The sequence below is a fragment of the Doryrhamphus excisus genome, chromosome 2 (genome assembly GCF_030265055.1).
Source record: "Doryrhamphus excisus isolate RoL2022-K1 chromosome 2, RoL_Dexc_1.0, whole genome shotgun sequence".
NCBI lineage: Eukaryota > Metazoa > Chordata > Actinopteri > Syngnathiformes > Syngnathidae > Doryrhamphus > Doryrhamphus excisus.
Window position 1 is genome coordinate 4,817,725 of NC_080467.1, and position 16,340 is coordinate 4,834,064.

The following is a 16,340-nucleotide window of genomic DNA, read 5'->3' on the forward strand; positions in this document are numbered from 1 at the left end:
CGTAACTACTCTACGCATTATTTCTCAGTAACCACAGAATTTCTGTGTATCTAATTGTAAAGTGAGACTGTTGACTTCATTCTTGTAAAAATCTTTTTTTCTTTTTCTGTTATTTTTCAACTATTTTAACTTCCTTTTTCGTAAATTTGCAATAATTTCCATATTTATTACTCCCCCCCACTTAATTTTGCCAAAATGACAACTTTATTTTTGTTTTGTTTCAATATTAAGATGACAAAAACCCACAAATATTTTCTTTAATATTTAAACTTTATGCTACTAAAAGGACATTATTTTTCCTTGTAATATTACAAGCCTATTTTCTCGTAAAAATATTTCTGGTTAGAACCTGACTGTATGACTGTATTGCTAGTAGCTAGCTGGTGTGATGTGGCGAGGGGTCACTACGGCAACAACGTAGTTCTTGGGCGTAACGATGTAGTGAGTGCAGATGTCCGCCAAGCGAAATATTGTGATTCAAAGCAAAATAACAATCCGACACTTTTGGGATCATTCTTTGATATTTTGTACAAGCCGTTTTTTATTTTGTACCTGTCCTGTATTTTTTTATTATTATTTTTTTATTTTTATTATTATTATTATTTATTATAATATATATTATAATATATATTATTATTATTATTTTTTATTATTTATTTTTATTAAGTGTTCTGACCATTTTTTGTGGAGTTATATGCGCAAATGCCGAAAATGGTCCTCTCTTGCAATGTTAAGGAATCCTTTATAAAATTCCTGGATCCAGATGGTGATCCGGATGGACCCCAAAATGTAATCAGTTGTTCAATATCTCAACTCCTGAATATTTCACCCAAATCCATTCAGAACCTTTCAAGTTATTTTGAACACAAACAAACAGATAAACAGGCGGCAGAAAGCTTTGCCCTGTGCTTGGCGAAGGAAACGGGAATAATAGTAACAATGTCGCTGTAGCTTGGTTCATTAGCTAGTGACGTTGTGTCAATGGAGCGCTTTCTGGATAGTTTTTCCAAGGGACTTTATAGGTGGAATACTTAGCGGCCTCTTTTCCAGTTGTTTTTATATCTTCAGAAGGCGCAGAAAAAAAAGACGTGTGTGTTCATGTCTCACTTAAAGGACTGCAGAGGGGCAAATGTAAGGAGGGGGGGGGGGCTACCCCCTTTTACCCCAATGCATCCTGGCTGACATGACATTTGACTTTCATAATCCAATATGACAAAAGATGAATTGTCGTGCTTCCCCTGTGAGTGTGAGGATTATCAGGCACACACAGAGAGAGAGAGCGAACGAGCGAGAGCGAGAGAGAGTATCAAGGTCACGTACCTTGGGATACGCAGGCAAAGGGTTTGTTGTGCACGGACATGAGAGTGAGCAGGTTGAAGAAGAGGGCCACAAACGTGCCGACCAGCAGGCGACCGCTGCAGACCAAAAAAAAAAAAAAGACAAGACAACTTTCAAGCATCTCTTCCTTCCACAAGTCTGATTCCTTGGTTGACTTTTTTCCTCTTGGTGTGTTTTTTGTCTTTTGGCTTCTCTATCATTTGCACATCTGTCCATGAGTTCAAATCCCACCAAAACTTTTGGACACATTCAAAATGTGCGTTAAGTTTTCATGGTATTTTTCAGGTATTCATGGTATTTTTAGGTATTCATGATATCGACACCATTCTTAATGATAGCAAAACACAAAGACAGAAAAGCCAAAAATCAAACCGGCGACTACATTTGTGTGCATAATCGCTCCTCACATAAGACGATTAACGACAACTTGCAGAAAATGAATCATCAGCACCACTCCGCATGAGACTGAAAATAATCCACAGAGTCAGAGAAACCTCATTAAAACAGCAGAATGTGTCACAGGTAGCACGAGTGCACCCTGAGACGTCATTTATAAAAACGCATCAGTGGATACATGTTGAATTAAAAAAAAAAAAAAAAATTTCATGATGAGTGTCATTTACTGTGCAATAACTGTGCAATAAACCGTGCAATAAACCTATGGCTTGATCAACATTTTGCACTTTCTATGCTCGCGTGTGCTTTTGCTGCTGTCAATCTGGCATTTCCGGGTCCTGGGACTGATAAAAGGCATCTTGAGGATCCAACATGGCCGCCTTGACACCGAATCAAGAGGCGTCGGCTGACCAAGTTGAGACGCGTGGTTTTGTTTTCTGACCGCTCCCGCCGCTATAAAACAGATTAGCGGCGGCTTTGAGAATGTAAAACTCAGCGAGCCTTAAACCTGTCTCTTGTGACGAGATTAAAACCCCCGCTGCCTGTCACCCTCCCCGAGCGGACGCGATTGGACGGGCGGCGAGAGACGGACAGGTGTCGAGCCACAGACGCAAACCTTCTCCCTTGCTGCTTGTCACTAATCTCTCCTGATTGGTGCTTGTGTGTGTGTGTGTGTGTGTGTGTGTGCGAGTGTGTGTGTGAGTGTGTGTGGGGGCTCGCTGTCAGGCGGCCCTTTGCCTCCTGCTGATTGTTTGGACCAATTTTCAGGCTCCTAAATGGATTGTCCCATGTGATTAGTGGAGCCAAGTGGGCAGTTTTAGTGGCCGTCATCCACACATACACAATTGTTACAACTCTTTTAATCCCTTTAAATAACTCTTTTTTTTTTTTTTTTTAAGTCTTAGGACTTAATGTTTCTTCAGCATGAATGTTTTTGGAATAACGAAGAAAGTCTCTGATGAGTAAAAACGTATAAAGTTGTGTGATGTCTGATTGGTCGCATCTCTGGAGAGCTTTGTCAAACAGCTGCCAGTGTGTGTGTGTGTGTGTGTGTGTGTGTGTGTGTGACAATGAAAGGGAACGAGTGTGTCACTAATACTCACGTATGGACCTCAGGCTGCTCCACAAAGCGCTCCACACTGACAAAAACACAAACATAAACAGTCAAACAACGTGTTGATTTTTTTTTTTGAGTATGGCAACATCACAGGTTTGTTAGAAGGTTAACTCTGAAGTTTGTACAAACAGGTGAGTGCGCTTATGTGAGAGAGAGAGAGAACTGGAATGATGGAGACACGTGATGTAAACGCCAGGCGACAAGGTGAGAACAAACAGGAAATACACTAACGCGAATGCACATCGACACCACATGCACACACGCGCGTCTGTCAGTGTCTGCCGACACGTCGACTTCATTGGCGACACAAATGGCCGCTCCATCTGCTGTTAAATGTTTCTCCGAGCACTTGAAGAACAAAGAGTTTGTTTCAGGAAAAAGTTGGGACCCCTCTGAGGAACAGGGGACACGGTGCCCCTTGAACTCAACACGATCCCTTCAGTCGCTGCCACTTGACACCATTTCCAGTGATTGTGTTATATGGCTATATAAACATGGAACCTATCAACGAAAAATATATATATACACAAAAAATTCAGAATACGAAATTTGCGTCCCATTTCACGAGAAACATTGAAAATACAAAATCCAAAGTGCTGCCCCAAAATTCATTTGGTAGCATCCCATTGGCTCCCCAATAGCGTACCGAAAGCTCACATTCATTGTCTTGAGTTTTTACGTGACAAAAATAAAATAATAAAAAACAAAAAAAAACTTTAAACTATATTAGGAAAGCAGGAAGTGAACAAACGTAACAGTTACTGATTGTAAAAGTACCAGATGGAGGGGTAGGATTTAATAAGCTTTACTTCTTCCTACTCCTTTTGGATATGTGGAACTGTGAACTGATTATGTGATGCATTCAATTGTAATCTGATGCATGTTCAAATGAAATAAAACCATTACCATTTTTGTGCAGTGAATTCTGAGGGAAAATAACCATGAGTCCTAAAAAAAAAGTTATTATGTCTACAAAAGTGGGTAATATGACTGTAAAGCTAACTGTAGGGGTGCTATTTTGTGACGAGAGGGCTCTAAAACCTGTATTTAAAAAGGTCATAAACAGGTTTTGTATATGCCAAATATTTCATTCCTACGAATGACCGTCTTTGGTAAAGGAATACCATCAAGATGAAATGATTGGCTGAAGACCAAAACAACGCAGTTGGCCATGTTTGGCTCCCGAAGGTGATGTCCCGGGCCTGAGACCGCACATTGTGAACCCTCGCTTCTGGAAACATGGCTTGTGTTCCTCCACTCAAAGGAAAAGTTTTTATTTTTCTATTTTCACCCCATCACACCCAGCAGTCACACAAAGATCACAACTTCATGTCCCAGCGGGGAACAGGACACGCTGTCTACGGTTTTGTGGGGGTGGGGTGGTGGGGGTGTCACATTAAGGTCAGTTTAACTATTTAACGCCTGATGAAGTGGCGGTGCTGTTAGCAACTCATATCTGCCAATGTGTGTTGTTAAACCCCTTTATGACTGACCCCCCCCCCCCCCCCCCCAGTAAATCCCGGACCACCCGTTCCCAGCGTGACCAGATCTTGAGAGGTTGTGACCGCCACCCGGTGACTCGTTCACACGTGTGGCAAGTTCAGCTTCATACACTTATGTGTTGACGGTGAATTACAGTGTGTGTGGTGGGGGGGCGTAGTGAGGGGGGGGGGGGGGTCACGTGTATACAAAAACACAAACGAGCATGTGGTGCAAAGAGAACCATAAAGCTTGCTAGTACACAGGACATCATGGCAATGTTTCACCTCCAGCCATCCCTCCTCTATAGCTGCATTTGGGGGTTTGTTGGGGGTCGGGGGGGGGGGGGGGGGGGTGACCCATGAAAACGACAAAGGCCTGTGCTGCACTCATGAGACATGAGGATTTGACCAAGTGTACCAGTGTACAAGATCATAACATTACGACGAGCACATCACTATCAGGACAACCAAAGTATAGAGAGGAGGGAGCCACCCTGCTGTTACCCAGCAAGGTGTACTGTTTTGGGGCACACGTTTCGAGCAGCCGCTATGACTCCACATTTCTAATGTCGTGGTGCTTTCAGGTGGTTGTGTGCTCCATGTTTTTTTTTTTTCTAGCATTCAACGTTTTCATAGTCAGAGCATAGAAAACCGACTTTCTAAATACCATTTTTTACCTTTAGAGCCCTGTGGACATGAAATAACAACCCTATAGTCAGGTTTACATTTTCGCAACTCTTAATACTACAGGGACTTGAGACAGCCTCAAGCTAGCCTCGAATTTCTGTCTTCCAAACTTATGAAGCCAAAAATGTACCACTTCCACACAAACTGGGAAGAGAACTCTTTTTCACTCTATGATGTGGAACAGGAAAGTTAAACAGAATTTAGTTAAAGTATGTGCTTCTCGACCCAAAGGGTACCTGGTTCAATTCCCGCTACTGCATTCATCTAGCTGTTCACAGCTAGATTACATTGGGGCAATGGCTAAACTCATTTTCTATTCATCAAATACAGTAAAAATTGGCATATTTCAGACATAGCTGTTAATGGTGATTAACCATGATTAATTAGTTACAACTCTGTGATTAATCTGATTAATTTTTTTATTAATTTTTTTTTTTTTTTTTTACATTTGACAGCCCTAATTTTACAAGAATAAAGTAAAAATATCCAGAGAGAGAAAGCTGTATTGTAATGAGAAAAAAGTCACAATTTTATAAGAAAAAACTGCCCTGCTTGTGAGGAAAAAAATCATGTTCTTTTAGTAGCACAGAGTTGAAATACAAAAGAAAAAAACTATTATTTCTTTTTTTCAAAGTCAAACAAAACATTTAAAAGAAAAAAAAATAGAAAAATGGATGAGGATGGGGTCCAACTGTTCTGTTGTATGTGTGTGTGTGTGTGTGTGTGTGTGTGCGCGGCCATTGTGAGTGCAATGAAATAATGGAGGCCGACAGTTGGAGATATGTTTTGTGTTGTTGTGGAAATAGTCTTTGTGAGTGCCAGCCACGCTAAGAAATAATTGCAATTTTAATGAAGGAAGACAGAGTGACATGTGATGCTTTTCAACCACAAACCATCAGCAACACTCTTTCATGTGCTTAATGTGTGTGTGAATGTGTGTGTGTGTGTGTGTGTGTGTGTGGACATACACACCTCTCCTTCAGGATGAACAAGGCTCCCAGCTGGACCAGAACAGTGGAGGCAAAAACGGCCAGAACCTCCAGTCTGTCAAACCTGGACACAAGTGGGACACACTGTCAAGCGCGAGACTAAACCCCGCCCACCTCGCTATGCCAGCGTTGTATAAACACACACGCGCGCGCACAAGGCTGGAACTGTTGGCGACCCTGTGACCTTTCCATCCATCTGCTGCCTCGAGTGGGCCGCACCCTGAACCTGACGACCACATCATAATCATAAATAAGTCTCAAAGTATTTGTCATCAGATTTTTTTTTTTTTTTGTGGGAAACCTTTGATTCAGGATGGAAGTGGTTTCATACGCGGGACATATTCAAAGTGGGGGACAGGAAGTGTCCAACGTTTTGGAGAGGCCAGAATTGAAATGTCTCTTCCATGGTTCAAGTCTCCTATTTGGGAAACCAAATAAACGGACCAAGACTTTACTACAAATATAACAATTATTCACACTACAAATTATTTTTTATTGTTTACTTGACAATTTTACGGCATACAAGTTTAAATATTGTGTAAAAACTTATCATTTTATCAGGAAATTAAATATTTTTTTCAAGAAAATACTACAATGTTCCGTGACTGAAGTCAGAATACCACAAAAGTAAAAACAAATCTTTAAAATGCCTTAATATGAGGTATTACGCAAAGTTTATTTTGGATGAAAATACTACAAACAAAGAGCGTAAAGTCTGAATATTACAGAACTATCATTGACTAAAATTATTTACGAGAGGAAAGCTGTGAATTTTACAGGATGAAAGTCGACCAAATTTGAGAAAGTAATTTTCAGACAATTTGTCACAATTTTACTATAAAAAAATTAAAAACTTTGTAAAAGTTGTAATTTCACAGGGGCATTATCTAATAATAATAATAATAATAATAATAATAATAATAATAATACATTTTATTTGTATAGCGCTTTTCAAAATACTCAAAGACACTTTACAGAAGAATGGAGTTGAATAAAAGCAAGTAAACAGAGTAAAATATACGTAGATCCAAGATCCAAAAAGAGAGAGAGAGCGAAAAAGAGAGAGAGGGGGGGGGGGGGGCCTCATGAAGCTGAAAAGCAGACTCCCATTTGATCACCACTCTTCCACACCTCCAGGTCAAGAGTTCGCCTGTAAGCTGTACACACACACACACACACACACGCACGCACATGTATGTAACGTGTGCCCACTTTGTGTGCTGACTAGCCGCGCACACATACAGCACAAAGTCTGGTCATGTAAGTCAGGAGTCTCCAACACACAATCGGCCCTCGGCCCGCACTTTGGACACCCCTGCTGTATCGAGCGTGCGGTCATTTAAAGCCAAAAGAGGACAAGGCGTGTCGGTGGACTCACCCGAAGGAGAAGACCTGGCTGGGCTTCTTCATGGTCACCCAGGAACTGATGAGACATGTGATCAAGCTAGCGGAGAGAGGCAGAAGGATGATCAAGTATGAGGCTGCTTGATGCTTCGGCGTTGTTGCTATAGTGTAGCATGTAGTGTTGCATTATGTGTACCATAAGAAATGCTGCTGGACGATAATTGTCCCACAAATAATTGCCGATAAAGGACATTCATTCATTCATTTTCTACCGCTTTTTCCTCACGAGGGTCGTGGGGGGTGCTGGAGCCTATCCCAGCTGTCTTCGGGCGAGAGGCGGGGTACACCCTGGACTGGTCGCCAGCCAATCACAGGGCACATATAGACAAACAACCATTCACACTCACATTCATACCTATGGACAATTTGGAGTCGCTAATTAACCTAGCATGTTTTTGGAATGTGGGAGGAAACCGGAGTACCCAGAGAAAACCCACGCATGCACGGGGAGAACATGCAAACTCCACACAGAGATGGCCGAGGGTGGAATTGAACCCTGGTCTCCTAGCTGTGAGGTCTGCGCGCTAACCACTCGACCGCCGTGCCGCTATTTTCACTTTATTCTTGTAAAATTAGGGCTGTCAAATGGAAAAAATATGAATCAGATTAATCACAGATTTGTAACTAATTAATCATGGTTAATCGCCATTAACAACTATGTCTGAAATATGCCACTTTTTACTGTATTTGATGAATAGAAAATGAGTTTAGCCATCGCCCCCAATGTAAGAGATGGCCCAGGGTGGAATTGAACCCTGGTCTCCTAGCTGTGAGGTCTGCGCGCTAACCACTCGTCCGCCGTGCCGCTATTTTCACTTTATTCTTGTAAAATTAGGGCTGTCAAATGGAAAAAATATGAATCAGATTAATCACAGATTTGTAACTAATTAATCATGGTTAATCGCCATTAACAACTATGTCTGAAATATGCCACTTTTTACTGTATTTGATGAATAGAAAATGAGTTTAGCCATCGCCCCCAATGTAAGAAATGGCCAAGGGCGGAATTGAACGCTGGTCTCCTAGCTGTGAGGTCTGCGCGCTAACCACTAGACTGCCGTGCCGCCCCCCGATAAAGGACATCATTGTCCAAATGATTTGGAGAGCATTTATGAAATGAATGTAATGATAATATGAGGAACGATAATGCCAGAGTCGCCCCAATCGCGTCCTTTACCGTCTGTGTCAGCACGACGGGAGGTTAGATTTATTTTGGTAGTGCACGTCAAGCAACACGGGGTGGGGAGGGGGGGGGGGGGGGGGTGAGCCGGCCTGGACGCAGAAAAGCATCAGGCAGTCTGTGAGAGACCACAGAGGTCATGGAGAGTTCACGTCTCCTTACGGCGATCTTTAATTCATCATCATCATCTCAGACTTCATTTTTCATGAGTCAAAAGGGAGCCGTGGCAAACAGCTGACGGCACTAAACACGCTGAGAAGGATGGATGACCGCGTCGTGGAGGGAGGAGGGAACGCGCTCACCTGAAGAGGTCAAAGATGGTCAGGTAGGTGTAGGCCGTCAGCGCTGCAAGCATAAAACAAAAAGGTGTGTTAACATGGGAGTGTGTGTTTATTCATTCATTCATTCATTCCGCTACAGCCAATCAGCCAATCGGCGAGCTGGTATACAAAGTCATCGAGCCAATCAGGACCCGACCACCTGTCTGTCTGTCCCGCTACGAAGCTTCCTGCTCGTCCGTCTGTCCTAATGCCAGCTTGCAGTAATCGGGCTGTGTGATGGGGGGATGAGGAGAGCAGATTAGAGCGGCTTTGTGCTGAGAGGAACATTTTGTTTCCCCAGCGCCGGCGTCCATGTTGGCCAACCTGACGGCGTGTAATCCTGACAGAGCGGCCCGTGGCGAGACCCGCTGAGACGCGCGGGGCAGGCAGAGAGAGACGGGAGGGACGATTGAGACAGAGTGACACTTTGATGGGGCGGGGATGAGCTTAAGAGCAGGAAGACAGATGGAGGAGAACAGACGTAGATAGACAGATATAGAGATAACGATAGAAATACACACATAGAGTAGATACGGAATTTATCAACCTGAACTTCCATTGACGGTGAATTGTCTTCAATGTTTACAATGAAAACAACTACTATGTCCTCCCTGATTTCTCATTTTTTCATCACTCAAATGTAAATATTAGTCAATGAGTGTGAAAAAGTGACTGCCCCCCTAAAACCGGGCTCACACTGAATCCAGTGCAGCCACCGAAGGCATTCTGCAAGATTAAAATCCCTATAGTAGGCTCACATTAGCTCCATGAGGCACAACAGAAAGAATCCGTTTTGGGAATAACTTTTTCAGACGCCGGAGAACTCGCTGGTCAAGCTGTGGGTTTCTGCAGCCGGCCCAGAAGGTCGCCGCCGGGTCTACCGGAGTCAGTTTTTGTTCAGCAGTGGTTTTGGTCTTGGAACTTTGGAACCGTTTTGCCCTGAGTCATGAACACTGACCTCAATTGAAGCAAGTGAGGCCTGATCTTGTTGCGGGGGGGTCTTTTGTGATCTCTCAGATGAGTCGTTGCTGCACTCTTGGGGTCATTTAAGTTGGTCGGACACTCCTGGGATGGTTCACCACTGTTCCATGTTTTGGCCATTTGTGGATAATGGCTCTCACTGTGCTTGGCTGGAGTCCCAAAGCTTTAGAAATTGCTTTATAACTTTTTTTTTTACCTAATAGATCTCAATTAATCTCAGTTATGTTTTACCGGGGTCACACAGGGTCATGTAAGTGTTTTTTGGTGTACTTTTTGGGTAATATGAGTGTAAAGGTGGCTATAGGGCTGTTACTTCATGTCTCCAGGGCTCTAATAATGTTAAAACCTGTATTTAGACGTTCATAAACAGGTTTTCAGAGTCTTATATTACTTATTTTGTGTTATTATGTTTACTATTTGTGGGTGTTATGAGTGTAAAGGTGGCTATAGTGCTGTTACTTCATGTCTCCAGGGCTCTAATAATGTTAAAACCTGTATTTAGACGTTCATAAACAGGTTCTCAGTGTCTTATATGACTTATTTTGTGTTACTCTGTCTACTATATTGGGTAATATAAGTGTAAAGGTGACAATAGGGCTGTTACTTCATGTCTCCAGGGCTCTAATAATGTTAAAACCTGTATTTAGACGTTCATAAACAGGTTCTCTGTGTCTTATATGACTTATTTTGTGTTATGTTTACTATTTTTGGATAATATGAGTGTAAAGGTGACTATAGGGCTGTTACTTCATGTCTCCAGGGCTCTAATAATGTTAAAACCTGTATTTAGACATTCATAAACAGGTTCTCAGTGTCTTATATGACTTATTTTGTGTTATTCTGTCTACTATATTGGGTAATATGAGTGTAAAGGTGACTATAGGGTTGTTACTTCATGTCTCCAGGGCTCTAATAATGTTAAAACCTGTATTTAGACGTTCATAAACAGGTTCTCAGTGTCTTATATGACTTATTTTGTGTTATTCTGTCTACTAAATTGGGTAATATGAGTGTAAAGGTGGCTATAGGGCTGTTACTTCACGTCTCCAGGGCTCTAATAATGTTAAAACCTGTATTTAGACGTTCATAAACAGGTTTTCAGAGTCTTATATGACTTATTTTGTGTTATTATGTTTACTATTTGTGGGTGTTATGAGTGTAAAGGTGGCTATAGGGCTGTTACTTCATGTCTCCAGGGCTCTAATAATGTTAAAACCTGTATTTAGACGTTCATAAACAGGTTCTCAGTGTCTATGACTTATTTTGTGTTATCATGTCTACTAAATTGGGTAATATGAGTGTAAAGGTGACTATAGGGCTGTTACTTCATGTCTCCAGGGCTCTAATAATGTTAAAACCTGTATTTAGACGTTCATAAACAGGTTCTCAGTGTCTTATATGACTTATTTTGTGTTATTCTGTCTACTATATTGGGTAATATAAGTGTAAAGGTGACAATAGGGCTGTTACTTCATGTCTCCAGGTCTCTAATAATGTTAAAACCTGTATTTAGACGTTCATAAACAGGTTCTGTGTCTTATATGACTTATTCTGTGTTATTCTGTCTACTATATTGGGTAATATGAGTGTAAAGGTGGCTATAGGGTTGTTACTTCATGTCTTGAGGGCTCTAATAATGTTGAAACCTATATTTAGAAGGTCATTAACAGGTTTTCTGTGTCTTATATGACTTATTTTCTCTGATTATGTCTACTATAGTGGGTAATAGGAGTGTATTTCATGTGTAGAGGGCTGTACTAATAATGTTAAAACCCATATTTTGAAGATTGTCCGCAGGTTTTCTATGCCATAAGTACAAATATATTCCATTCACTAATACTGAATCCTACTGTGCGGAAATTGACTTATCGCATTCGGGCCTGAAACCAACTAACTGCCATGAACAAGGGATTACTGTATTTGTATTTTACTTAATTCGGTCATTTTTACGCCCTTTTTTTAACTAATAACAGGCCACATTCAATTAATTATATTGGTCATCACATAACTGTACCACAGTGGCACACAAATACCACTATGTGAAATATGTACATGCAAAAATTGGTGGTGTCATCACACCGTACACGCTAAGCGTCAATCACGCCCACATCACGTTTACATGGATACGTTTACACACACACACACATACACACGGCGCAGTTCCTTGATAAATCTCCTGCTTTCTAACAGTGACACCCAGAGGATGCCAGACAACACACACACACACACACACACACACGTAGCCCCAAACAAACCTGAAGAGTATTTTCTCTCATGTGGGGTGGATGGGGGGGTCAGTGATGGATGGACAACAATCAGGACGACAGGGAACACAGACGAGAAGGGGAGGAGGAGGAGGAAGAGGGGAAGGAAGGAAGGGATGGATGGATGGAGGAGGAGAAATATGAGCAGCAGGATGATGAATATTTAATGATGTGTTCTCATGAGCAGCCCCCCCCCCCCATATCATGGTAAAAGCTTACTAAATGCAACTTCTACTGTACTATCTACAGTATTCACACAAGCTTCCTGTGGGCCATTTTCTGTACACATTATAAAAAGATTGTTTTGTCATATTGTGAGGAAAAAATAAGTAGCATGAAGTCAAAATAATAAAGACAATGGTAAATTATGATGAAGAAAATTTACAAAAAAAACATGCACTTTTATGGGAATAAACCTGTATTATTATGATGAGGACAAATGTCATTTTAGTAGCACAGAGTTGAAACATTAAAGAAAAATGCTTTTAAAGATGTAATATACAGGGAAAATTAGGTTTGGAAACAGTTCGAACACAACCAGAATAAAGCCTAAATATTATGTAAATAAAGTCCTAATTTTACAAGAAGAAAAAGTTAAAATGTATGAAACAATATTTTGAAAAAGCAACAGTATAAATGGGAAAAATATCACAAGGTTACAATAAAAAGTTGTATTTTACCAATAAAAAAAACATTTGTAATTTGTAATCTTGTAATAATATGATGTAAAATATGGGATTTAAGTAGCACAGTGTTGAAATATTAACGAAAAATAAAGACTATAAAGGTGTAAGAATATGAGAAAAAATAAATAAATAATATATAAAAACTATAAATAATATATATTATTAATAATATATATATCATTATTAATAATAATAATACTAACAACAACAACAATAATAATACTAATAATATTTTGGGAACATTTGGTTTGGAAAAAAGTTATAATACTACGGGATAAAGTGTAAATATCAAGGTAGAAAAGTCACAATATTTCATGAAGAAAAGTGAAATATTTGTAAAATTTGCCTGAATTTGTCAAGAATAAAGTCAAAAGATGGAGAGAACAAAATTTACAAAGATTATTTGAGAAGAAAGTTGAAATATTTGGGAAAAATATTTGTTAAAAACAGCAAAACTGGGGAATAAAATAGCATTTCAAGCCTAACTTTCACTTTGACATAAATATCTTTTGCTTTTGTGAGAAATACACCAACATAAACAAGACAAAAAGGGGTTTGTTTTCCACAAAAATAATAATTTATATACAAATATAACACCATGAACGATTTGGAACACATTTGGAACTATACTGTGTGTGCTTTTTCACCTGTATGGCAGTTGAGAGGCAGTTTTGTTTTAACAAACTGTACATAACTTCCTAGCATAACTACGAGGGATGCTCCGATCAGGGTTTCATGCCGCTGATTCCGACACCTGTCATCTATGAGTGAGATCGGCCGATACAGATACTGATACCGACCACATGGATTACTGTATTTAATCCATTTGTCCAAGAGTGCCTTGCCAATAGGTAATGTTAATTAAAACAACAATACACAAATAGTGTTGGGAGGACAAGGCATATATTAAAAGTCTTGAAAAGGTTAGTATATACCATATGGAAGCAATATTCACTTCCCTGTGGGGGAAAAACAAGCTCCAAACTAACCACATTGCTTCTGTGTTTTAAAAACCAAATGTTACTGTGATAAAAACCCACATCTGGGGTGCGAATTCTAGCTAGTTAGCTCGTTAGCTGTGGCAAGCTAGGCAGAGCGTGCGAAGAAACATGCAAAGGAAGTGGAACAGCGATACGCTGGCGTGGATTGGCTCAGCCTGTGACAAGCTGTCAAACTGAAACCATTGGAGTTTCTACGGACTGGTGTTCAGTCTCGGGCCAAGTGTGTTCCTCGTCGGCTCAATACGGGTGCCGTCAACTCTACGTGATACAACAAACATGCACGTCCATGTCATGTCTGTGCTGTCATGACAGGAATTGTCATCTCGCCGTTGCACGGCCATTGACTGTTGTGATCAGCATATGCCAATCACAACAGCCCTTATATCTACATGTGTTGCTTTACAAAATATCAAACTTCATTTTTCACAATTTTTCTCCCTGCTGGAGAAAGGTTTGGACACCCCTGCACAAAAGTTTCCATCTTGGTTACATACCGGAAGGGAAGGGAATGGAGGGAACTAGCTTGAAATCATGGTCACCCGTCCTGATGGAGGCCTTCCTCTGGAGGCAAAATATTGGGATGGTCATTTCCCGGTAAGAGTACAAAGTCCCTCATTTGGGAAAGCGCCGCTCTAAACATTCAAGTACACACTGAAGTACTTACTTATGTACTTACTGAAGTATATTGATGAAAGTATTCTATTTGAGACTCAGCATTGGAAAGCGTGTCCAAACACTGACAATGTCCAACATGGCCACATCGAGCTTCAGATCGTAGCTTCTAATAACTAATTTAGGAAGAAGTGTGTTAAAAACTTGCCGACTATCTCACACACACACACACACACACACACACACACAATCAATCAGGAGATGGATGTGCTAGCCGCAGCAAATAACTGCTTAGTGTCACTGGTTCCGGTAAACAGTAAACTGAGATCCACACACACACACACACAGGGGGTCAGGGTGCCAAGTGAGATCGTGTGCGAAACCAGAAGCTTCAATCGAACAATTCAACTGCTGCAGCAACTTCTGACGCCGTCCCTCATCCTTGTTGACTACAGTTCTCTGACAAAATACTAGGGGGCAACTCTAGCTGCTGTGTAGTAGTAGTAGTAGTAGTAGTAGTAGTAGTAGTAGTAGTAGTAGTAGTAGTAGTCATAGTAGTTGTACAGTCATCCCTGGCTATCTCTCTTTTCTTTTTTTTTTTTTAAAGGCATATTTCAGCAAATTGTATGTATTATTGGCCAAAATTTTTCAAGCATAAATGAACTAAAGAAATATATAAATATATCAAACAAGAAGGGCGGCACGGCGGTCTAGTGGTTAGCACGCAGACCTAGGAGACCAGGGTTCAATTCCACCCTCGGCAAACTCTGTGTGGAGTTTGCACGTTCTCCCCGTGCATGGTTTTCTCCGGGTACTCCGGTTTCCTCCCACATTTCAAAAACATGCTAGGTTAATTGGCCACTCCAAATTGTCCAACTTTCATATCAAGGTGGGGGCCTCAAACTAGTGTCGTGCGGGCCACATTTGGCCCGTGGGCCGCATGTTTGAGACCACTGATCTACACCGTGGTGGAGCAGAACATGTCCCACACACACACACACACACATACGTGCACAGACAGAGACAGAGGTTGTAATGGTCAGATGTCAACACAATGAGGAGGCGGCGGCATCGATACTGAAGCTTCCATTTGGGAGCAAAAGCAGCATCTCGTATCTCCATGTGGGATTTGGAGGCAGCTGGTGGAGACATGTTAAACCAAACACTGATATCAAATCAATGAAACACGATCAGGTGGACCAAAGCGCACACCATAAGTCCTAGTACGTTGAAAGGAAGAAGAAACGTGGACGTGTCAATCTATTTTCACAAAGATTTTCGAAAAATCGAGTGCTGCTAAGTGGTGGTCGAACGCCCAGTAGTATTAATCTTTGCAGCTTGTACAGTCATCCCTTGCTATGGCCTATTATTAGTCAAGAAGTATACAAGTACAGGTTATATGTAGTATTATGGGCAGAAGTTATAATGTTACAAGAAGTGACATTAGATGATCAGGATAGACGGAGGCAGCGGAGTTTGGATTGGGGAAAAAAAAAAGATTCTCCTCTCAATCCACGTGGAAGTGGTAATGTTTGGCCTTTTTTGTATTTTTCCCTACTCCATTTGAAACAGTTCAGAATAAGTAAATTGAAGTAAAGGTTAGTTTGTTTGCTTGCTCCGTCTGCTAGTGACAATGTGACGTAAACAAAGAATAACAGGAGTGTAAACGTGACTATAGGGGTGTTATTTCATGCCTACAGGGCTCTAATAATGTTAAAACCTGTATTTAGACGTTCATAAACAGGTTTTCAGAGTCTTATATGACTTATTTTGTGTTATTATGTTTACTATTTGTGGGTGTTATGAGTGTAAAGGTGGCTATAGGGCTGTTACTTCATGTCTCCAGGGCTCTAATAATGTTGAAACCTGTATTTAGACGTTCAT

General features: G+C 40.9%; 1 protein-coding gene across 2 annotated transcripts in view; it reads right to left on the reverse strand.

Moving 5' to 3' along the window:
- Window positions 1-16,340, reverse strand: part of slc30a6 (solute carrier family 30 member 6) — a 40,592-nt gene that overhangs the window by 10,322 nt on the left and 13,930 nt on the right. Inside the window, exons 1-6 of one of the 2 annotated variants that reach the window (XM_058053508.1) lie at window positions 14,339-14,447; window positions 8,895-8,937; window positions 7,387-7,452; window positions 5,992-6,072; window positions 2,838-2,873; window positions 1,321-1,415 (exon numbers count right to left, since the gene is read on the reverse strand). In XM_058053508.1, coding sequence (XP_057909491.1) covers window positions 1,321-1,415; window positions 2,838-2,873; window positions 5,992-6,072; window positions 7,387-7,452; window positions 8,895-8,937; window positions 14,339-14,432 — 415 coding nt within the window. In that variant the 5' untranslated portion in view covers window positions 14,433-14,447. Of the gene's footprint in view, window positions 1-1,320; window positions 1,416-2,837; window positions 2,874-5,991; window positions 6,073-7,386; window positions 7,453-8,894; window positions 8,938-14,338; window positions 14,448-16,340 lie in introns of those variants that run through there. The other variant, XM_058053497.1, reaches the window with a different exon arrangement.